At 44.3% G+C, this 25,140-nt stretch overlaps 1 protein-coding gene across 1 annotated transcript in view; it reads right to left on the reverse strand.

The window, feature by feature from the left end:
- Window positions 1-25,140, reverse strand: part of LOC124010774 (slit homolog 3 protein-like) — a 444,233-nt gene that overhangs the window by 10,805 nt on the left and 408,288 nt on the right. Inside the window, exon 33 of the mRNA XM_046323430.1 lies at window positions 19,911-20,041. Within this exon, the coding sequence (XP_046179386.1) occupies window positions 19,911-20,041 (131 nt within the window). The remainder of the gene's footprint in view (window positions 1-19,910; window positions 20,042-25,140) is intronic.

Raw genomic sequence — 25,140 nt, forward strand, 5'->3', positions numbered from 1 at the left:
AGAGAGAGAGAGAGAGAGAGAGAGAGAGAGAGAGAGAACCTTAATTGACAAACAAGCAAACCATAACAAATGCAAAGTCTTCTCATGCTTTGTTGACTTCAAAAAAGCATTTGACTCAATTTGGCATGAGGGTCTGCTAAACAAATTGATGGAAAGTGGTCTTGGGGTAAAAACATACAACATTATACAAACCATGTACACAATCATGCACACAAAGTGTGCAGTAGAAATTGGCAAAAAAAAAAACACACATTTCACATGGGGTGAGACAGGGATGCAGCTTAAGCCCCAACGAATTGGGGAGGACACTGGAACAGTCCTGGTCTCGGCCTACTAGAATCTAAAGTCAAATGTCTACTGTTTGCTGATGATCTGGTGCTTCTGTCCCCAACCAAGGAGGGCTTACAGCAGCACCTAGATCTTCTGCACAGATTCTGTCAGACCTGGGCCCTGACAGTACATCTCAGTAAGACTAAAATAATGGTGTTACAAAAAAGGTCCAATTGCCACGACCACAAATTCAAATTCCATCTAGACACCGTTGCCCTAGAGCACACAAACAAACTATACATACCTCGGCCTAAACATCAGCGCCACAGGTAACTTCCACAAAGCTGTGAACGAGCTGAGAGACAAGGCAAGGGCCTTCTATGCCATCAAAAGGAACATAAAACTTGACATACCAATGAGGATCTGGCTAAAAATAATTGAATCAGTTACAGAACCCATTGCCCTTCATGATTGTGAGGTCTGGGGTCAGCTCACCAACCAAGAATTCACAAAATGGGGCAAATACCAAATTGAGACTCCGCATGCAGAATTCTGCCAAAATATCCTCAGTGTACAACGTAAAACACCAAATACTGCATGCAGAGCAGAATTAGGCCGATACCCGCTAATGATCAATATCCAGAAAACAGCTGTTAAATTCTACAACCACCTAAAAAGAAGCGATTCCTAAACCTTCCATAACAAAGCCATCACCTACGGAGTGATGAACCCGGAGAAGTGCCCCCTAAGCAAGCTGGTTCTGGGGCTCTGTTCACAAACACAAACAGACCCCACAGACTCAGTGAGCATAGCCTTGCTATTGAGAAAGGCCGCTGAAGGCAAACCTGGCTCTCAAGAGAAGACAGGCTATGTGCATACTGCCCACAAAATGAGGTGGAGACTGAGCTGCATTTCCTAACCCCCTGCCAAATGTATGACCATACCAGAGACACATATTTCCCTCAGATTACACAGGCCCACAAAGAATGAGAAAAAAAATCTAATTTTGATAAACTCGCATATCTATTGGGTGAAATACCAGTGTGCCATCACAGCAATACGATTTGTGACCGGCTGCCACAACAAAAGTGCCACCAGTGAAGAACAAACACCATTGTAAATATATCCTATATTTATGTTTATTTATTTTCCCTTTTGTACTTTAACTTTTTGCACATCATTACAACACTGTATATACAGTTGAAGTCAGACGTTTACATACACCTTAGCCAAATACATTTAAACTCAGTTTTTCACAATTCCTGAATTTTAATCGTCGTATAAAATTCCCTGTCTTAGGTCAGTTAGGATCACCACTTTATTTTAAGAATGTGAAATGTCAGAATAATAGCAGAGAGAATTATTTATTTCAGCGTTTGTTTCTTTCATCACATTCCCAGTGAATCCGAAGTTTACATATACTCAATTAGTATTTAGTAGCATTGCCTTTAAATGGTATAACTTGGGTAAAACATTTCAGGTAGCCTTCCACAAGCTTCCCACAATAAGTAGGGTGAATTTTGGCCCATTCCTCCTGACAGAGCTGGTGTGACTGAGTCAGGTTTGTAGGCCTCCTTGCTCGCACACACTTTATCAGATCTTCTACAAATTTTCTGTAGGATTAAGGTCAGGGCTTTGTGATGGCTACTCCAATAAATTGACTTTGTTGTCCTTAAGCCATCTTGCCACAACTTTGGAATTATGCTTGGGGTCATTATCCATTTGGAAGACCCATTTGCAACCAAGCTTTAACTTCCTCTGATGTCTTGAGATGTTGCTTCAATATATACACCTAATTTTTCTACCTTATGATGCCATCTATTTTGTGAAGTGCACCTGTCCCTCCTGCAGCAAAGCACCCTGTCACGGCTGTTGAAGGAGGAGGACCAAGGTGCAGCGTGGTAAGCGTACATTTGACTTTATTTAAGAAATGACGCCGACAAACCAATAAACAATACAAAACAAACCGTGAAGCTTAAGGCTATGTGCCATCAAACAAAATTAACTTCCCACAAACACAGGTAGGAAAAAAGGGTACCTAAGTATGGTTCCCAATCAGAGACAACGATAGACAGCTGTCCCTGATTGAGAACCCTACCCGGCCAAAACATAGAAACACAGAACATAGAATGCCCACCCCAACTCACACCCTTACCAAACCAAAATAGAGACATAAAAAGGATCTCTAAGGTCAGGGCATGACACACCCCCACAACATGATGCTGCCACCCACGTACTTCACGGTTGGGATGGTGTTCTTCGGCTTGCAAGTCCTCCACCTTTTACTCAAAACATAACGATGGTCATTATGGCCAAACAGTTCTATTTTTGTTTCATCAGACCAGAGAACATTTCTCCAAAAAGTACGATCTTTGTCCCCATGTGTAGTTACAAACCATGGTATGTCTTTTTTATGGTGGTTTTGGAGCAGTGGCTTCTTCCTTGCTGAGCGGCCTTTCAGGTTATGTTGATATAGGACTCGTTTTACTGTGGATATAGATACTTTTGTACCTGTTTCCTCCAGCATCTTCACAAGGTCCTTTGCTTTTGTTCTGGGATTGATACTCACTTTCGCGTCAAAGTATATTCATCTCTAGGAGACAGAACGCATCTCCTTCCTGAGCGGTATGACGGCTCCGTGGTCTCATAGTGTTTATACTTCCGTACTCTTGTTTGTGCAGATGAACATGGTACCTTCAGGCATTTGGAAATTGCTCCGTAGGATCTGAGGTCTTGGCTGATTTCTTTTGATTTTCCCATGATGTCAAGCAAAGAGGCACTGAGTTTGAAGGTAGGCCTTGAAATACATCCACAGGTACACCTCCAATTTACTCCAATTATGTCAATTATCCTATCAGAAGCTTCAAAAGCCATGACATCATTTTCTGGAATTTTCCAAGATGTTGAAAGGCACAGTCAATTTAGTGTATGTCAACTTCTGACCCACTGGAATTGTGATACAGTGACTAGGTGAATTGTAAACAATTGTTGGAAAAATGACTTGTGTCATGCACAAAGTAGATGTCCTAACCGACGTGCCAAAACTATAGTTTGTTAACAAGACATTTATGGAGTGGTTGAAAAACAAATTTTAATGACTCCAACTTAATTGTATGTAAACTTGATCTATTTCACTTGCTTTGGCAATGTAAACATGAGAGAGAGAGAGAATAAAGAAATACATAATATATTGGGTCTGGGTGGTGAAATTAAGTGCAGCTCAAAACTAGCTCTTTCTATCCTTACCGCTATTGTGTTGTGGTCTTATCCAAAAACAGCATGCCAATCAGGCAAGTTTAGCAAGGCTCTCCCCAACTGCAGCTCTCCTATTGGCTGATTGTTAAAAACTTTTGATTGACAGTTCCTACAGTGGTTCAATGACTGTATTATTACATTAATAGCCAGTAAAAAATAAATAAAATTAATTTTTTTTTTACAAAAAATGATATATTTTTTCTTCTCAAAAGTAGTGCACTTTACTCATCCTGTATTAGAGCGGTCCGACACAGCTGAACCACACCCCCCGTCCCGTCACATCTGCGAAGTAATCACTGCATCATATGTGGTTTGCATTATGGGCGTGTAATTACATTCCAATCTGAAAACAGGCCTTTTGCAGCCAACCAGTTTTTTTTTTATACCTTGGCAAGTCAGTTAAGAACAAATTCTTATTTACAATGACGGCCTACTCCGGCCAAACCATAACCTGGACTACGCTGGGCCAATTGTGCGCTCCCCTATGGGACTCCCCAATCGCGACCGGTTGTGATACAGCCTGGAATCAAACCAGGGTCTGTAGTTACACCTCTTGCTGTGCCACTTGGGAGCCCACTTCTGCTTCTATTTAATACATAAATACCACCATGGAAGTCTGGCTTTATTACACTTCAATGCCATTGTCACCCAGTGTCTCTGATTTTGACAGCCGTCATTCGTTACTGGCAATCTGAAAGCCCACATGCACATACTGGCAAAGGGGGAGTAGCAAGGAAAAGGATTTGGGGAAGGAAATCGAGAGTTCCCATCTTGCTATGATACCATCTGACCACAGACGGGCAGCAGAGGTCCAGTCTAAAAAGGTGAACCGTGTAGCTCAGCCCTCCAACCTTTGCCAATTTTGGGCTTTGTCTGTGTTTTGACAATCTGAAGTTTTCCAGAGGCAATATTTTTCGATGGGGATGTGGTGTCTTTGATGTGTGCCCAGCCTGCGTATTAGCTTATACCAGCCCATTATGGAATTCAATAAAAGCAAACAGAAAGAATTGGCAGATTTCAGCAGCACCCTGCAAGTCGACTGAGGGAAGTACATAAAATACTCCATCTTCCTCTCTTCATCAAACCACATTTTAAATAACACAAACTTACTGGTTGCCTTAATCAGAGAAAGATATCTTGAACCAGCTACCCTGTAGATCCTATTTACATTTCAAAATGTAACTACCCAGCGCTGTCAATTGCTTACAATATAGACTGGTTTAAATGTACGTTTTGCAGATAACTAACAAAGTTCCAGATTGCAGCTGTAAGGGAACCTAGGTTTCCTTAGAAGCACACGGGCGAACTACAAGCTTGTTTAGTGTATGGGGTCTAAGGAATGGGGGGAGGGAGGAGGGGGGGAGGGGTGTTGCCTGATAGCTCCTCTTAGGGCTAGCTAAGTCTAACAGTACTACCTAAACCATCATAATGGCTGGGGCTAGCTAGGTCTAACAGTACTATCTAAACCATCTTAATGGCTGGGGCTAGCTAGGTCTAACAGTACTATCTAAACCATCATAATGGCTGGGGCTAGCTAGGTCTAACAGTACTATCTAAACCATTATAATGGCTGGGGCTAGCTAGGTCTAACAGTACTATCTAAACCATCATAATGGCTGGGGCTAGCTAGGTCTAACAGTACTATCTAAACCATCATAATGGCTGGGGCTAGCTAGGTTTAACAGTACTATCTAAACCAACATAATGGCTGGGGCTAGCTAGGTCTAACAACAACTATCTAAACCATCATAATGGCTGGGGCTAGCTAGGTCTAACAACAACTATCTAAACCATTATAATGGCTGGGGCTAGCTAGGTCTAACAGTACTATCTAAACCATCATAATGGCTGGGGCTAGCTAGGTCTAACAGTACTATCTAAACCATCATAATGGCTGGGGCTAGCAAGGTCTAACAGTACTATCTAAACCATCATAATGGCTGGGGCTAGCTAGGTGCAAAAAAACACAAAACACAAAAGATCTGTTCTGTCTGGATCTGTTCTGTCTAGATCTGTTCTGTCTGGATCTGTTCTATCTGCTTCTGTGTCTATCTGGATCTGTTCTGTCCGGATCTGTTCTGTCTGGATCTATTCTATCTGGATCTGTTCTGTCTGGATCTGTCTAGATCTGTTCTATCTGGATCTGTTCTGTCTGGGTCTATCTGGATCTGTTCTGTCTGGATCTGTTCTGTCTGGGTCTACCTGGATCTGTTCTGTCTGGGTCTGTCTAGATCTGTTCTGTCTGGGTCTATCTGGATCTGTTCTGTCCGGATCTGTTCTATCTGGATCTGTTCTGTCTGGGTCTGTTCTATCTGGATCTGTTCTATCTGGGTCTGTTCTGTCTGGGTCTGTTCTATCTGGATCTGTTCTATCTGGGTCTGTTCTGTCTGGGTCTATCTGTATCTGTTCCGTCTGGATCTGTTCTGTCTGTGTCTGTCTGGATCTGTTCTATCTGGATCTGTTCTGTCTGGGTCTGTTCTGTCTGGGTCTACCTGGATCTGTTCTGTCTGGGTCTGTCTAGATCTGTTCTGTCTGGGTCTATCTGGATCTGTTCTCTCCGGATCTGTTCTGTCTGTGTCTGTCTGGATCTGTTCTATCTGGATCTGTTCTGTCTGGATCTATCTGGATCTGATCTGTCTGGATCTGTTCTATCTGGATCTGTTCTGTCTGGATCTATCTGGATCTGATCTGTCTGGATCTGTTCTATCTGGATCTGTTCTGTTTGGGTCTGTTCTATCTGGATCTGTTCTGTCTGGATCTGTTCTATCTGGATCTGTTCTGTCTGGATCTGTTCTATCTGCTTCTGTTCTATCTGGATCTGTTCTATCTGGATCTGATCTGTCTGGATCTGTTCTATCTGGATCTGTTCTGTCTGGATCTGTTCTGTCCGGATCTGTTCTATCTGCTTCTGTTCTATCTGGATCTGTTCTGTATGTGTCTATCTGGATCTGTTCTGTCTGGATCTGTTCTGTCTGGATCTGTTCTATCTGCTTCTGTTCTATCTGGATCTGTTCTGTCCGGATCTGTTCTGTCTGTGTCTATCTGGATCTGTTCTGTCTGGATCTATTCTATCTGGATCTGTTCTGTCTGGATCTGTCTAGATCTGTTCTATCTGGATCTGTTCTGTCTGGGTCTATCTGGATCTGTTCTGTCTGGATCTGTTCTGTCTGGGTCTACCTGGATCTGTTCTGTCTGGGTCTGTCTAGATCTGTTCTGTCTGGGTCTATCTGGATCTGTTCTGTCTGGGTCTATCTGGATCTGTTCTGTCCGGATCTGTTCTATCTGGATCTGTTCTGTCTGGGTCTGTTCTATCTGGATCTGTTCTATCTGGGTCTGTTCTGTCTGGGTCTGTTCTATCTGGATCTGTTCTATCTGGGTCTGTTCTGTCTGGGTCTATCTGTATCTGTTCCGTCTGGATCTGTTCTGTCTGTGTCTGTCTGGATCTGTTCTATCTGGATCTGTTCTGTCTGGGTCTGTTCTGTCTGGGTCTACCTGGATCTGTTCTGTCTGGGTCTGTCTAGATCTGTTCTGTCTGGGTCTATCTGGATCTGTTCTCTCCGGATCTGTTCTGTCTGTGTCTGTCTGGATCTGTTCTATCTGGATCTGTTCTGTCTGGATCTATCTGGATCTGATCTGTCTGGATCTGTTCTATCTGGATCTGATCTGTCTGGATCTGTTCTATCTGGATCTGTTCTATCTGGATCTGTTCTGTCTGGATCTATCTGGATCTGATCTGTCTGGATCTGTTCTATCTGGATCTGATCTGTCTGGATCTGTTCTGTTTGGGTCTGTTCTATCTGGATCTGTTCTGTCTGGATCTGTTCTATCTGGATCTGTTCTGTCTGGATCTGTTCTATCTGGATCTGTTCTGTCTGGGTCTATCTAGATCTGTTCTGTCTGTGTCTATCTGGATTTGTTCTGTCTGGATCTGTTCTATCTGGATCTGTTCTGTTTGGGTCTATCTGGATCTGTTCTGTCTGGATCTGTTCTATCTGGATCTGTTCTGTCTGGGTCTATCTAGATCTGTTCTGTCTGTGTCTATCTGGATCTGTTCTGTCTGTGTCTATCTGGATCTGTTCTGTCTAGATCTGTTCTGTCTGGGTCTATCTGGATCTGTTCTGTCTAGGTCTATCTGGATCTGTTCTGTCTGGGTCTATCTGGATCTGTTCTGTCTGGGTCTATCTGGATCTGTTCTGTCTGGGTCTATCTTCATCTGTTCTGTCTGGATCTGTTCTGTCTGGGTCTGTTCTGTTTGGGCCCATCTGGATCTGTTCTGTCTGGGTCTATCTTCATCTGTTCTGTCTGGATCTGTTCTGTCTGGGTCTGTTCTGTTTGGGCCCATCTGGATCTGTTCTGTCTGGATCCCGTCTGTTTGGATATGTTTTGTCTGGGTCTGTCTGGATCTGTTCTGTCTGGATCTGTTCTGTCTGGGTCTGTCTAGATCTGTTCTGTCTGGATCTGTTCTGTCTGGGTCTATCTGTATCTGTTCCGTCTGGATCTGTTCTGTCTGGGTCTATCTGGATCTGTTCTGTCTGGATCTGTTCTGTCTGGATCTGTTCTGTCTGGGTCTGTTCTGTCTGGGTCTATCTGGATCTGTTCTGTCTGGGTATATCTGGATCTGTTCTGTCTAGATATGTTCTGTCTGGATCTGTTCTGTCTGGGTCTGTTCTGTCTGGGTCTGTTCTGTCTGGGTCTGTTCTGTCTGGGCCCATCTGGATCTTACATTGCCAAAGCAAGTGAAGTAGATAATAAACAAAAGTGAAATAAACAATAACAAATGAACAGTTAACATTACACTCACATGTCATATTATGTCTGTATACAGCATTGCAATGATGTGAAAATAGTTCAAGTATAAAAGGGAAAATAAATAAACATAAATATAGGTTATATTTACAATGGTGTTTGTTCTTCACTGGTTGCCCTTTTGTTGTGGCAACAGGTCACTGCTGTGATGGCACACTGTGGAATTTCATCCAGTTCATATGGGAGTTTATCAAAATTGGATTTATTTTCATATTCTTTGTGAGTCTGTGTAATCTGATGGAAATATGTATCTCTAATATTGTCATACATTTGGCAGGAGGTTAGGAAGTGCAGCTCAGTTTCCACCTCATTTTGTGGGCAGTGAGCACATAGCCTGTCTTTTCTTAAGAGCCAGGTCTGCCTTCAGCGGCCTTTCTCAATAGCAAGGCTATGCTCACTGAGTTTGTGCAAAGTCAAAGATTTCCTTAATTTTAGGTCAATCACAGTGGTCAGGTATTCTGCCACTGTGGTCAGGTATTCTGCCACTGTGGTCCGGTATTCTGCCACTGTGGTCAGGTATTCTGCCACAGTGGTCAGGTATTCTGCCACTGTGGTCCGGTATTCTGCCACTGTGGTCCGGTATTCTGCCACAGTGGTCAGGTATTCTGCCACTGTGGTCAGTTATTCTGCCACTGTGGTCAGGTATTCTGCCACTGTGTACTCTCTGTGTAGGTCCAAATAGCATTCCAGTTTGCTCTGTTGTTTTGTAATTTCTTTCCATTGTGTCAAGTAATTATCTTTTAATTTTCTCATAATTTGGTTAGGGGACTCTTATTCAGGTTCATCTCTCTGTAGGTGATGGCTTTGTTATGGAAGGTTTGGGAATTGCTTCATTTTAGGTGGTTGTAGAATTTAACGTCTCTTTTCTGGATTTTGAGAATTAGTGGGGATCGGCCTAATTCTGCTCTGCATGCATTATTTGGTGTTTTACCTTGTACACTGAGGATATTTTGGCAGAATTCTGCATGCGGAGTCTCAATTTGTTGTTTGTCCCATTTTGTGAATTCTTGGTTGGTGAGCGGACCCCAGACCTCACAACCATGAAGGACAATGGGTTCTATAACTGATTCAATTATTTTTAGCCAGATCCTCATTGGTATGTCAAATGTTATGTTCCTTTTGTGGCATAGAAGGCCCTTCTTGCCTTGTCTCTCAGATTGTTCACAGCTTTGTGGAAGTTACCTGTGGTTGTGATGTTAAAATGCCGAAATTCGTATAGGTGTTTGTGTGCTCTTGGGCAACGGTGTCTAGATGGAATTTATATTTGTGGTCCTGGCAACTGGACCTTTTTTGTAACACCATTATTTTAGTCTTACTGAGATGTACTGTCAGGGCCCAGGTCTGACAGAATCTGTGCAGAAGATCTAGGTGCTGCTGTAGGCCCTCCTTGGTTGGGGACAGAAGCACCAGATCATCACCAAACACTAGATTGACATCAGATTCTAGTAGAGCTGCAGCCCACAGCCCGTGGAAATAAATGTGTGTTTTTTGCCAACTTTAACTGCACACTTGTTGTTTGTGTACATGGATTTTATAATGTTGTATGTTTTAAATTTAGCCAATTGGAAATTGTGGTCTGTATATTTGATCATTTCATTGAGGATTGTATTTTGTAGTTCATTCAATGTGATTGAAGAATCCAGTGAGTTCTGGTAGTCTTTAATAGTTGATTCTAAGATTTGTATTTGATCATGTATATGTTTTTGCTGTTTGTTCTTTGTTATAGAGCCAAAAATATTGGAGAGGTGGTTTATCCATACATCTCTGTTTTGGATAGATAACTCTTTGTGTTGTTGTTTGTTTTGAGTTTTTCAAATTTCTATGGATTCTTCAATTACAGTGAGCTAATTTCTGACATGCTGTTCTGTCTTTCTCTGTAGTGTATTTCTACCAGTCTCTCTCTCTCTCTCTCTCTCTCTCTCTCTCTCTCTCTCTCTCTCTCTCTCTCTCTCTCTCTCTCTCTCTCTCTCTCTCTCTCTCTCTCTCTCTCTCTCTCTCTCTCTCTCTCTCTCTCTCTCTCTCTCTCTCTCTCTCTCTCTCTCTCTCTCTCTCTCTCTCTCTCTCTCTCTCTCTCTCTCTCTCTCTCTCTCTCTCTCTCTCTCTCTCTCTCTCTCTCTCTCTCTCTCTCTACTGTCTCTCTCTCTCTCTCTCTCTCTCTCTCTACCAGTCTCTCTCTCTCTACCAGTAGCCCACTTTGTTCACAAGCTGCCTGTCCTCTTCTCTCTCCACCTTTCCTCTGTGACTCAGCTCCACTCAGCTCTAACATGGCATTCGGCTCACAAAGAGACATCTTGTGCAGACGCTGAGTGGAGCAGAGAAGACAAAGAGAAGAGAGAGAGACACTTTGACCCCCTCTATAGGCTCTTCTCCATTGCTCTAAATCACAGTGACATGGCAGGCAATGACAGGTTTCTGAAGGGTACCTACCAATACAAATAGTGTAGGCGTGGCAATGGATGGCTGAACCTAGAAAGAGTGGGAGGGAATTGGGTAAAGATTGAAACGCTCTCGGTCAATCTTCTGTGATGTTTCTATGCTCCATCAAACCCTCTTTAACCTTCTCTCCTCCTGTAACACTCTCGGTCAATCTTCTGTGATGTTCCTATGCTCCCATCAAACCCTCTCTAACCTTCTCTCCTCCTGTAACACTCTCGGTCAATCTTCTGTGATGTTTCTATGCTCCCATCAAACCCTCTCTAACCTTCTCTCCTCCTGTAACACTCTCGGTCAATCTTCTGTGATGTTTCTATGCTCCCATCAAACCCTCTTTAACCTTCTCTCCTCCTGTAACACTCTCGGTCAATCTTCTGTGATGTTTCTATGCTCCCATCAAACCCTCTTTAACCTTCTCTCCTCCTGTAACACTCGGTCAATCTTCTGTGATGTTTCAAATCCCTCTCTAACCTTCTCTCCTCCTGTAACACTCTCGGTCAATCTTCTGTGATGTTTCTATGCTCCCATCAAACCCTCTTTAACCTTCTCTCCTCCTATAACACTCTCGGTCAATCTTCTGTGATATTTCTATGCTCCCATCAAACCCTCTCTAACCTTCTCTCCTCCTGTAACACTCTCGTCAATCTTCTGTGATGTTTCTATGCTCCCATCAACCCCTCTCTAACCTTCTCTCCTCCTGTAACACTCTCGGTCAATCTTCTTTGATGTTTCTATGCTCCCATCAAACCCTCTTTAACCTTCTCTCCTCGTGTAACACTCTCGGTCAATCTTCTGTGATGTTTCTATGCTCCCATCAAACCCTCTCTAACCTTCTCTCCTCCTGTAACACTCTCGGTCAATCTTCTGTGATGTTTCTATACTCCCATTAAACCCTCTCTAACCTTCTATCCTCCTGTAAACACTCTTGGTCAATCTTCTGTGATGTTTCTATGCTCCCCATCAAACCCTCTCTAACCTTCTCTCCTCCTGTAACACTCTCAGTCAATATTCTGTGATGTTTCTATGCTCCCATCAAACCCTCTCTAACCTTCTCTCCTCCTGTAACACTCTCGGTCAATATTCTGTGATGTTTCTATGCTCCCATCAAACCCTCTCTAACCTTCTCTCCTCCAGTAACACTCTCGGTCAATCTTCTGTGATGTTTCTATGCTCCCCATCAAACCCTCTCTAACCTTCTCTCCTCCTGTAACACTCTCGGTCAATCTTCTGTGATGTTTCTATGTAACGGCGTTCGTCGTTTGTGGAAAGAGAGTCGGACCGAAATGCAGCGTAGTTGTTACTCATGTTCTTTAATGAAGAGAATGACGATACATGAAATAACTAAACAAATACAAAAACAACAAACGGAACGTTTGTTCCCCTTTTCCTCTCCCTCCATCTCTTGAATAATGTCAGACGAGTTCCCTTAAACTAATAGAGGGACTACTGTGGCATTTGGTAAAGGGCAGAACATGAACACAGTGAGGACCCAGGCATTCATCTGATAGTAATGAGGCCTCTACCCTGCTACCTCCTCCTCTCCCTCCCTATTCTCTCCAGATTAGGTCTGGACAGATGGGTGGTTCACCCCCCACCTTTCCATCACTTGACCAGCACACCCTCATCCACTCTCATTTCTCCTTCCTGTTTATCTCACCGCTCTCTCCTCTCCCCTCTCACCAGCAGCCCTTCATTCCCACGTGAACTCCTCTCCTCCATGTATTCTCATCTTCTCCTAGCTGTGCTCTCTCCTGTCTCCCATCTCCTGTCTACCTTCTCCAGTCTCCTCCCTCCTCCCATCTTCTGTCTACATTTTCCTGTTTCCTCTCTATCTCCTGTATCTTGTCTATCTCCTGTCTCTTGTCTACATTCTCCTGTCTATCTCCTGTCTCCTCTCTATCTCATGTCTCCGCTATATCTCCTGTCTCCTCTCTACATTTTCCTGTCTCCTGTCTCTTGACTATCTCTTGTCTATCTCCTGTCTCCTGTCTATCTCCTGTCTCCTGTCTATCTCCTGTCTCCTCTATACATTTTCCTGTCTCCTGTCTATCTCCTGTCTCTTGACTATCTCTTGTCTATCTCCTGTCTCCTGTCTATCTCCTGTCTCCTGTCTATCTCCTGTCTCCTCTCTACATTTTCCTGTCTCTTGTCTATCTCCTTTCTCTTGTCTATCTCTTGTCTATCTCCTGTCTCCTGTCTATCTCCTGTCTCCTGTCTATCTCCTGTCTCCTCTCTACATTTTCCTGTCTCTTGTCTATCTCCTTTCTCTTGTCTATCTCTTGTCTATCTCCTGTATCCTGTCTATCTCCTGTCTCCTGTCTCCTGTCTATCTCCTGTCTCCTCTCTACATTTTCCTGTCTCTTGTCTATCTCTTGTCTATCTCCTGTCTCCTTCTCCTGTCTATCTCCTGTCTCCTGTCTACATTTTCTCCTTTCTCCTTGTCTATCTCCTGTCTCCTGTCTATCTCCTGTCTCCTCTCTACATTTTCCTGTCTCTTGTCTATCTCTTGTCTATCTCCTGGCTCCTATCTATCTCCTGTCTCCGCTCTACATTTTCCTGTCTCTTGTCTATCTCCTGTCTCCTGTCTATCTCCTGCCTCCTGTTTACATTCTCCTCTCTATCTCATGCCTCCTGTCTCCTCTCTATCTCATGTCTCCTCTATATATCCTGTCTCCTCTCTACATTGTCCTGTCTCCTGTCTATCTCCTGTCTCTTGACTATCTCTTGTCTCCTTTCTATCTCTATCTCCTGTCTCCTGTCTATCTCCTGCCTCCTGTTTACATTATCCTCTCTATCTCATGCCTCCTGTCTACATTCTCCTGTCTCCTCTCTATCTCATGCCTCCTGTCTCCTCTCTACATTCTCCTGCCTCCTCTCTCCTGTCTCCTCACTATCTCCTGCCTCCTCTCTATCTCATGCCTCCTGTCTCCTGTCGACATTGTCCTGTCTCATCACTATCTCCTGCCTCCTCTCTCCTGTCTCCTCACTATCTCCTGCCTCCTCTCTATCTCATGCCTCCTGTCTCCTGTCGACATTGTCCTGTCTCATCACTATCTCCTGCCTCCTCTCTATCTCATGCCTCCTGTCTCCTGTCTATCTCCTGTCTCCTGTCTATCTCCTGTCTCTTGTCTATCTCCTATCTCCTTTCTATCTCCTGTCTCTTGTCTATCTCCTTTCTCTTGTCTATCTCTTGTCTATCTCCTGTCTCCTGTCTATCTCCTGTCTCCTGTCTATCTCCTGTCTCCTCTCTACATTTTCCTGTCTCTTGTCTATCTCCTTTCTCTTGTCTATCTCTTGTCTATCTCCTGTATCCTGTCTATCTCCTGTCTCCTGTCTCCTGTCTATCTCCTGTCTCCTCTCTACATTTTCCTGTCTCTTGTCTATCTCTTGTCTATCTCCTTTCTCCTGTCTATCTCCTGTCTCCTGTCTATCTCCTTTCTCCTGTCTATCTCCTGTCTCCTGTCTATCTCCTGTCTCCTCTCTACATTTTCCTGTCTCTTGTCTATCTCTTGTCTATCTCCTGGCTCCTATCTATCTCCTGTCTCCGCTCTACATTTTCCTGTCTCTTGTCTATCTCCTGTCTCCTGTCTATCTCCTGCCTCCTGTTTACATTCTCCTCTCTATCTCATGCCTCCTGTCTCCTCTCTATCTCATGTCTCCTCTATATATCCTGTCTCCTCTCTACATTGTCCTGTCTCCTGTCTATCTCCTGTCTCTTGACTATCTCTTGTCTCCTTTCTATCTCTATCTCCTGTCTCCTGTCTATCTCCTGCCTCCTGTTTACATTATCCTCTCTATCTCATGCCTCCTGTCTACATTCTCCTGTCTCCTCTCTATCTCATGCCTCCTGTCTCCTCTCTACATTCTCCTGCCTCCTCTCTCCTGTCTCCTCACTATCTCCTGCCTCCTCTCTATCTCATGCCTCCTGTCTCCTGTCGACATTGTCCTGTCTCATCACTATCTCCTGCCTCCTCTCTCCTGTCTCCTCACTATCTCCTGCCTCCTCTCTATCTCATGCCTCCTGTCTCCTGTCGACATTGTCCTGTCTCATCACTATCTCCTGCCTCCTCTCTATCTCATGCCTCCTGTCTCCTGTCTATCTCCTGTCTCCTGTCTATCTCCTGTCTCTTGTCTATCTCCTATCTCCTTTCTATCTCCTGTCTCTTGTCTATCTCCTATCTCCTTTCTATCTCTATCTCCTGTCTCCTGTCTCCTGTCTATCTCCTGCCTCCTGTTTACATTATCCTCTCTATCTCATGCCTCCTGTCTCCTCTCTACATTCTCCTGTCTCCTCTCTATCTCATGCCTCCTGTCTCCTCTCTACATTCTCCTGTCTCCTCTCTATCTCCTGCCTCCTCTCTCCTGTCTCCTCACTATCTCCTGCCTCCTCTCTATCTCATGCCTCCTGTCGACATTGTCCTGTCTCCTCACTATCTCATGCCTCCTGTCTCCTCTCTACATTCTCCTGCCTCCTCTCTCCTGTCTCCTCACTATCTCCTGCCTCCTCTCTATCTCATGCCTCCTGTCTCCTGTCGACATTGTCCTGTCTCATCACTATCTCCTGCCTCCTCTCTCCTGTCTCCTCACTATCTCCTGCCTCCTCTCTATCTCATGCCTCCTGTCTCCTGTCGACATTGTCCTGTCTCATCACTATCTCCTGCCTCCTCTCTATCTCATGCCTCCTGTCTCCTGTCTATCTCCTGTCTCCTGTCTATCTCCTGTCTCTTGTCTATCTCCTATCTCCTTTCTATCTCCTATCTCTTGTCTATCTCCTATCTCCTTTCTATCTCTATCTCCTGTCTCCTGTCTCCTGTCTATCTCCTGCCTCCTGTTTACATTATCCTCTCTATCTCATGCCTCCTGTCTCCTCTCTACATTCTCCTGTCTCCTCTCTATCTCATGCCTCCTGTCTCCTCTCTACATTCTCCTGTCTCCTCTCTATCTCCTGCCTCCTCTCTCCTGTCTCCTCACTATCTCCTGCCTCCTCTCTATCTCATGCCTCCTGTCGACATTGTCCTGTCTCCTCACTATCTCATGCCTCCTGTCTCCTCTCTACATTCTCCTGCCTCCTCTCTCTGTCTCTGTCTCTCACTATCTCCTGCCTCCTCTCTATCTCATGCCTCCTGTCTCCTGTCGACATTGTCCTGTCTCATCACTATCTCCTGCCTCCTCTCTCCTGTCTCCTCACTATCTCCTGCCTCCTCTCTATCTCATGCCTCCTGTCTCCTGTCGACATTGTCCTGTCTCATCACTATCTCCTGCCTCCTCTCTATCTCATGCCTCCTGTCTCCTGTCTATCTCCTGTCTCCTGTCTATCTCCTGTCTCTTGTCTATCTCCTATCTCCTTTCTATCTCCTGTCTCTTGTCTATCTCCTATCTCCTTTCTATCTCTATCTCCTGTCTCCTGTCTATCTCCTGCCTCCTGTTTACATTATCCTCTCTATCTCATGCCTCCTGTCTCCTCTCTACATTCTCCTGTCTCCTCTCTATCTCATGCCTCCTGTCTCCTCTCTACATTCTCCTGTCTCCTCTCTATCTCCTGCCTCCTCTCTCCTGTCTCCTCACTATCTCCTGCCTCCTCTCTATCTCATGCCTCCTGTCGACATTGTCCTGTCTCCTCACTATCGCCTGCCTCCTCTCTATCTCATGCCTCCTGTCTCCTGTCTATCTCCTGTCTATCTCCTGTCTCCTGTCTATCTCCTGTCTCTTGTCTATCTCCTATCTCCTTTCTATCTCCTGTCTCTTGTCTATCTCCTATCTCCTTTCTATCTCCTGTCTCCTGTCTATCTCCTGCCTCCTCTTTACATTATCCTCTCTATCTCATGCCTCCTGTCTCCTCTCTACATTCTCCTGTCTCCTCTCTATCTCATGCCTCCTGTCTACATTCTCCTGTCTCCTCTCTATCTCATGCCTCCTGTCTCCTCTCTACATTCTCCTGTCTCCTCTCTATCTCCTGCCTCCTCTCTCCTGTCTCCTCACTATCTCCTGCCTCCTCTCTATCTCATGCCTCCTGTCTCCTGTCGACATTGTCCTGTCTCCTCACTATCTCCTGCCTCCTCTCTATCTCATGCCTCCTGTCTCCTGTCGACATTGTCCTGTCTCCTGTCTATCTCCTGCCTTCTGTCTACATTCTCCTGTCTCCTCTCTATCTCCTCTCTCCAGCTCCAGATGTTAAAGGTTAATTCCGCCACTTTTCAACCTCCTATTCATTATCTCCAGCACCATACCAGTGTCTACATATACTGAGATACCAAAATATTAAGGACACCTTCCTAATATTGAATTGCACCCTCCACTTTTGCTCTCAGCCTCGATTCATCGGGGCATGGACTCTAAAGTGTCAAAAGCAGAGAGAGAAAGCGAGAGAGAGAGAGAGGGACAGAGAGAGAGCGAGAGGGGGAGGGACAGAGAGAGACAGACACAGAGAGAGAGGGAGAGACACAGACACAGAGAGAGAGAGAGAGGGAGAGACATAGAGAGATAATGCATGCAGAGCAGAATTAGGCCGATATCCACTTATTATCAAAATCCAGAAAAGAGCTGTTAAATTCTACAACCACCTAAAAGGAAGTGATTCCCAAACCTTCCATAACAAAGCCATCACCTACAGAGAGATGAACCTGGAAAAGAGTCCCCTAAGCAAGCTGGTCCTGGGGCTTTGTTCACAAACACAAACACACCCCACAGAGCCCCAGGACAGCAGCACAATTAGACCCAACCAAATCATGAGAAAAAAATAGATAATTACTTGACACATTGGAAAGAATTAACAAAAAAACAGTGCAAACTAGAATGCTATTTGGCCCTAAACAGAGAGTACACAGTGGCTGAATACCTGTCCACTGTGATTGACCTAAACTTAAGGAAAGCTTTGACTATGTACAGACTTAGTGAGCATAGCCTTGCTATTGAGAAAGGCCGCCGTAAGCAGACATGGCTCTCAAGAGGAGACAGGCTATGTGCACACTGCCCACAAAATGAGTTGGAAACTGAGCTGCACGTCCTAACCTCCTGTCCAACGTATGACCATATTAGAGATACATATTTCCTTCAGATTACACAGATCCACAAAGAATTCGAAAACAAATCCAATTTTGATAAACTCCCATATCTACTGGGGGAAATTCCACAGTGTGCCATCACAGCAGCAAGATTTGTGACCTGTTGCCACAAGAAAAGGGCAACCAGTGAAGAACAAACACCATTGTAAATACAACCCATATTTATGCTTATTTATTTTCCCTTGTGTTCTTTAACCATTTGTACATTGTTACAACGCTGTATATATATATATATATGTATAATATGACATTTGTAATGTCTTTATTGTTTTGAAATGTCTGTATGTGTAATGTTTACTGTTAATTGTTATTGTTTATTTCACTTTTGTATATTATCTACCTCACTTGCTTTGGCAATGTTAACACGTTTCCCATGCCAATAAAGCCCCTTGAATTGAATTGAATTGAGAGAGACACACAGTCACAGACAGACAGAGAGAGAGAGAGAGAGAGAGAGAGAGAGAGAGAGAGAGAGAGAGAGAGAGAGAGAGAGAGAGAGAGAGTCACACACAGACACAGAGGGAGAGAGAGGGAGACAGAGACACAGACACAGAGAGAGAGAGAGAGAGAGAGAGAGAGAGAGAGAGAGAGAGAGAGAGAGAGAGAGAGAGAGAGAGAGAGAGAGAGAGAGAGAGAGAGAGAGAGAGAGAGAGAGAGAGAGAGAGAGAGAGAGAGAGAGAGAGAGAGAGAGAGAGAGAGTCACACACAGACACAGAGGGAGAGGGAGAGGGAGAGATGAAGCCATAGTTCCCACCACACAGCTGGCTCCCCCTCCCATGGATATGAGAAGGAGTCAGGGCAGATGGTGCCCAACTGTCTCTACGGCTATCAACCAGACTACGGCTTTGCTTCATGTCACACAGACGGATTGATCACACTGGAGACTGGCGCATTATTCTACAACATATACACGGAGTATACCAAACATTAAGAACACCCTCCTAATATTGAGTGCACCCCACCCCCCCCCTTCTGCCCTCAGAACAGCCTCAATTCATCAGGACATGGACTCTACAAGGTGTAAAAAGCATTCCACAGGAATTCTGGCCCATGTTGACTACAATGCTTCCCACAATGCTTCCTTTGGCTGGTGGACCATTCTTGATACACACGGGAAAGTGTTGAGTATTAAAAACCCAGCAGCATTGCAGTTCTTGACACAATCCGGTGCACCTGGCACCTACTACCATAACCCATTGAAAGGCACTTAAATCTTTTGTCTTGCTCATTCACCCTCTGAGTGGCATACATAAAATCCATCTCTCAATTGTCTCAAGGTTTAAAAATCATTCTTTAACCTGTCTGCTCCGCTTCATCTACACTGATTGAAGAGGATTTAACAAGTGACATCAATAAGGGTTCCTATATTTCACCTATGTCATGGAAAGTGCACGTGTCCATAAGATTTTGTACACTGTGGTTAAAAAGATAAGCATTTTTTTAGGACCGTTCTTATCTGTGAGAGTAGGATTAAAGGTAAGAAGAACAGTAATTAAAAAAATCTGCATTGAGGTTCTAGCCAGAGGGAGGGTATATTCTCCTAACCACGAATCTCATAGGGTTTGAAAATTGTGTGTGTGCATGTGTAACGTGATAGCGGTATGAACTCCCACAGTTCAGGCTGTGGTGCTGCAGGGCAGGGGGACCTGCCGGCAGTCATAAGGAACTGCAGGAGTGGAAACATTCCCCTGCTCCCGGCCCCTCCTGCCCCACTCCCACCCTGCTCCCACCCCGCTCCCGGCACCTCCAGCCCTACTCCCGGCCCCTCCAGCCCTACTCCCGGCCCCTCTGGCACCACTCCTGCCCTGACGCATCAGACAGACTTGGGCTGGGGTTGGAGCTGAGGGAGGATCAGGTGAATATGATTTCAAATCACCCACTATCCCCTGCTCTGTTATGGCTGACTGGTTCAAATTACATCCACTCTCCTTCCCCTTCCTCACAAGTCCCAAGGAGTGCTATGGCTGATATAACCCCTAGTGCAACACTAACTCGATTCCCAGAGTTCCCCTGATGACCCCTCCACTGTTTTCTCACCTCCATTACCCCATTATAATGTTGTTTAATCTGTGTGTGTGTGCTGACCTGTAGACAGTGGTCAGCGGGTAGTTAGCGATGTCGTAGATGATGCGTATGTGTCCCTGGTACAGCTCCAGGGCTATAGGATCAGGGTCCTCCTTGTAGAGCAGGATACCGTTGTCCTTATCTGTAGCCACCTAGAGAGAGAGAGAGAGAGAGAGAGAGAGAGAGAGAGAGAGAGAGAGAGAGAGAGAGAGAGAGAGAGAGAGAGAGAGAGAGAGAGAGAAAGAAATGTTGACAAACAGCTCCATACTTTTTATAACTTTCTGGTTGTTAAGAGTGAGATTACAATATTAAATTAGCAACAAATATATAGGTAATCAAATTGTACAGTTGAAGATCAACACTGGAGGAACAGATTGACAGTGTGAGTTAAAAGACCATCTTAATCGTGCTAGCTAAATTCTAATTTGTTAGCTAGCTTACTAGCTAGCTCCAATTGTTTACTTGTGTTAACCTTAGCAACATGGCCACTGAGGCAGTGCTAGCAGCAGAGACTAAGAGACTTTCCCCCCCTTTTTTACATTTCCAGCAGAAATCAAATCTGAGAAGGGAAGAATCCATTTTGAACACAGAATTCAGAGGGAGAACCTGGAAACTTTGTTTGCCGACTGCTCACACAACAGGACAGTTACAAACCTGTTCTTTTACAATGTTATTATCTGTGAAATAAAAAACGGGGACAATTCCGGCTTCATGTATTTAGTCTAACAGGCACACTGTGATACAGAGAAAACAACTATATTACAGAAACGCTACAGACAAGACAGAACTGCCTGATCTGAACAGCCATTCAGTGGTCCTGCTAGAATAAGAGCAAAGAGGACATGAACAAAATTGAAAAAACAGACAATAGTATGTGTGAAATACTTAACAACATAATAAAGAAATAAGATGCTGATGAGATTGGTAACTACATAATATACTTATACCAACCTAATCTGTATATTTCTCAGAAGAATGTATCTTCATCAGGATTGCTCTGTCTTTGGCCAGCTTCTCCATGAACTCCTGGCAGGGGAGGTTGAAGTTTATCTCCACAATAAGCATGGCCTTGATGGTAGGAACAGTGAACCAATTTCTTGCTGCTGTCCATAGTAGATCATTCATTACTTCCAGGTAAGCACATGACAACAGACGCTAATCTAGCCAGGTTAGTGTGTGGGATGTCATTCTCTTTGAAGTGGGTAACCACCGTGCTCCATCTCTGACTGAGCGGTGTCTCAGATGTTTTCCATTCTTCAAGCGATCCCCCTTTAGGAACTCATGCAGGCCAGTAACCTCGTCAAACAATGCATCCTCATTGATGGTCACATTGGGGCATTTTTCCTGCAGTGTGCCTGTTGCCTTGTGGATCTCTTCACACTGAGGTTGCCTTTTTAAAAGGAGACCATGTACATCTTTTAGGTTATCTGTGTGCTTTCCCCGCTTGCAAGTAGTTCACAGCCGTAGTGAAGAATGATTGTGATGTTTTGAGAAAGCTCTCTTTAGACATGGCTCCATTGTCCTCTAGGTCTCTCAGAAGTCCTCTGACCAAAACTGGAATGAAGTTGTCATCACTTCTTGCAGTGAATTTTGCCTCAATATTTCTCAGAATTGCAGCTGACTCCACATATACTTTCAGCACTCTTTCTAGAGCGGGGAGCTTGGATATCCAGTGAACATGGCTGTGTCCTAAAATGTTAAGGTACTCCTGGCCAACAAACTCACAAAAGCTCTTCAGTCTTTCTGCTCTTGACGGTGAAAATATTAAAATATCCAAATATCTTTGTGAGCAGGTACTCAACATCAAGGGGAATCATATCCAAAGCTGTTCTGGCCGTGTTATGAATGATGTGGAAAGGACAACCTAGGCCAATCACCTCCCACTGCAGAGCATTTTTAACTTTGGTATGGACATTGAGTATAGGCTCCCCAGCCTATTCAGTCCTACAAAGTTGGTATTTGTGTTGTCGGCAGAGAATGCCACAACTTTGTTTTCCAGGTAAAATTTTGTGATGACCACCATGGCCCCAGCTGCAATGTCCTCTGCTGTTTCTCCTTTCAATTCAACAAAATCAAGCAGTTTTGTTTCCACAGATGTGCTGCCATCATATCTGACTACTATTGGCAGCAGCTTTACATGTCCATGATTGGACGCATCAATGTACAGGGACGCAAATTCAACCTGGTCTAGGTCCTGTGTTGCCACAGTAGTTGCCCATGGTGCCAACACGTTACTCACTGTGGCGTCACATTTTGTCCTAGCACATGTAAACTTTGGCTCATAAAGCTTCCATGTCAGTTGTGCTGTGCAGTCCATAGATCTGTAACTATGATTGTGTCGCTTAGTGTGGTATTGTCATGACGTGGCCCTCTTTGGTTATAGCGTGCCTTCCCCCTCTCTCTCTCGCCTACACCCAGGCTGCTGTTATCTCAGGTCGTAAATTCCTGGAGGAGACTCTCTTCCTCATGGCCAGACAGTATAGAGAGAGAAAAGGTTTCACAGGAGAACAAAGGAACCTCTTCTCCAGCATAGAACTTGAGGACTAAACAATGAAACAAGGTGTACACAGTCAGGGAAGAATCCAGCTACGACCAGTCCATTTTGTTTAATGTTTGTGAAACTCATGAGAGACAATACAGCCACATTACCATAACCCTGTTTATACAAGAGTCTCAGTTATGAGGCTTGCATCTGATTGTTGTATAAAATGAATGAGTAAAGATTAAACTATTTGTGAACTTATGTTTAACGAAAAGGAACCCAATTCCCTTTAAAGTTAACTAAGTCATTGGCCCACCCCATGAGCCCAGACATTGATCTGACGTCATGGGAAAGCCCCTTTCTGCTCTTCCGAATATAACCCCCACCGTGGAAATGTATTTTCAGACCAAGCTTACCTCAACTACGAGAGGGCTAAGGTTTGAGCCCAGACCAGCTTACCTCGATAACCGAGAGTGCTAAGGTTTGAGTAGATTGCTGAATTCTTAACCATACCACATGGTTAAACTCTGAGACTATTGATTCCGACAGAATAAGAACAAATCTTTGATACTAATTACTAGTCTGCAGCTAAGAATGGCAGAGGTAGAACATCAACAGACGAAAAGGCATAAACTCTCTCTGATTGGCAATGTTGGTTTGACCTCTGTCACCACATTCTTCAAGAAGGTAGAGCCTTCCCAAGACGAATATGATTTAGCTGTGCAGGAGGGTGTCTTTGCATACTGTCAAATCTTTGGCATCATTAAACTGAAGACGGTTTAGTTTATCAAATCAATTCTCTGTAATTATTATTACGTTATCAACTAATCAGGTAGATATAATTAACTAGAAAGTCGGGGAACCAAGGAAAATATTAAGATTACAAAGTTAGAATTGTCCTAATATAACTTTCAGATATTTTAATATCTGATCAATTAGTCTTCTAATTATTGAATTATTCTTTACCTCGAGTTAGTCTCATTCCAAACGTCGTAAATTGTTGGTTATCTGCATGAACCCAGTCTTCACTATGAATCATCCATACATCAATTGTCTCAATCATTTATTTATTAACTAACTAAATAATCACAGAAATGCACAAACAAACAAGTAGATATGGTTACAAGGAAATGAAATTCATAAAAAATCCTACAATGTGATTTTGTTCCAGCCTGACTTTGGCACACCAGGCCACATTATTATTGACTACAGCACCAACAACCTGCGAGAGGAGCAGGAGAGAGTAGGCAGCCTGGCCAACAGAGTAGCAGAGAGGGCCTCTGAGCGGCTCCCCAACTCCCACATCACCATCTCCACTCTGCTGCCCTGCAAAGTCTTTCATCCCGTACCATTCAGAAAGTCAATATTTTATTTTACTTATTTTATTGAACCTTTATTTAACTAGGAAAGTCAGTTAAGCACAAATTCTTATTTACAATGACGGCCTACCCCGGCCAAACCCAGACGACGCTGGGCCAACTGTGCGCCGCCCTATGGGACTCGCAGTCACGTCCGGATGTGATACAGCCTGGATATGAACCAGGTACTGTAGTGAAGCCTTGCACTGAGATGCAGTGCCTTAAACCGCTGCGCCTCTCGGGAGCCCTCAATGCTGACATCACCAGAGGGTGTGGCCTATTCAGGAACGTGCATGTTGCTCACCAACCAACACTCACCCCAGAGCATCTGTACGACCACTCCCACCTGAGGAAGCAGACAGTAGGGATGTTTGTCAAGTCTCTAAAGGACGTGACACTTGGTAGATATATACACCCCATGCCGCACTGGACTGAGGACCACCCAGAGACCCCGACCAGACCACTGCACCACCAAGGAGCCCCAGGCCCCTTCAATACCCGACCACGACAGTACACCCCACAGGCCCCACCCACCACCAAAGCATCACCCCCTCCATCGGCTCAGCCGGACTGGACCGGGCCCAGCCTACTACCCCACACCAGACCACCACCTCTACCAGACCAGAGAGGCAGTCCCCCAGACCTGGCCCCCCTCCATCTACAGGGCCCAACAGCAGGTCCAGTGCAGCTACGCGGACACCCTCAGACAACAGGAAAACTCACAGACTGTGTGAAATGAAACAGCTCCTCCAATACATCTGCACTAAACTGTACTAAATGCACACACACACACACAAAGGCTATTGTACTAAAAGTTTACTTGTTCAATGTTTAGGAGGAAAGGAGGAAAACAGAAAAAGAGAACTCATGTTTGCTGTTATGCTGTTCATCTCACTCTGAACAATTTAGTAGTTAGTTGTTACTGTATTTCTGACTGCTGTTCATCTCACTCTTAACAATTTAGTAGTTAGTAGTTACTCCATTTCGGACTGTGCTGTTTATCTCACTGTTACCAACTTAGTAGTTATTGTATTTCTGACTGTTACTGTTATTGTCATTATACTAACTGATAGCGACATGAAATCTCTATCAGTTAGCATGTGGAACTTTCAGGGCCTAAACTCATCAACCTTTGGACGGAAGAGTTTAGCACTTAAAGATATTGACATCATCATTCTGCAGGAGACATGGTGTAACACGGAACCCAAACTGGCCATTGTGCGCTTTTGTGCATAAATGTAATTTGTCCCCTCAATGACATTAATTTGGGGACAGGTCGAAAAGCATTAAACATGTATGGCAATTTAGCTAGTTAGCTTGCACTTGCTAGCTAATTTGTCCTATTTAGCTAGTTTGCTGTTGCTAGCTAATTTGTCCTGGGATGTAAACATTGAGTTGTTATTTGACCTGA

Source organism: Oncorhynchus gorbuscha, linkage group LG23 (genome assembly GCF_021184085.1).
Source record: "Oncorhynchus gorbuscha isolate QuinsamMale2020 ecotype Even-year linkage group LG23, OgorEven_v1.0, whole genome shotgun sequence".
Lineage (NCBI taxonomy): Eukaryota > Metazoa > Chordata > Actinopteri > Salmoniformes > Salmonidae > Oncorhynchus > Oncorhynchus gorbuscha.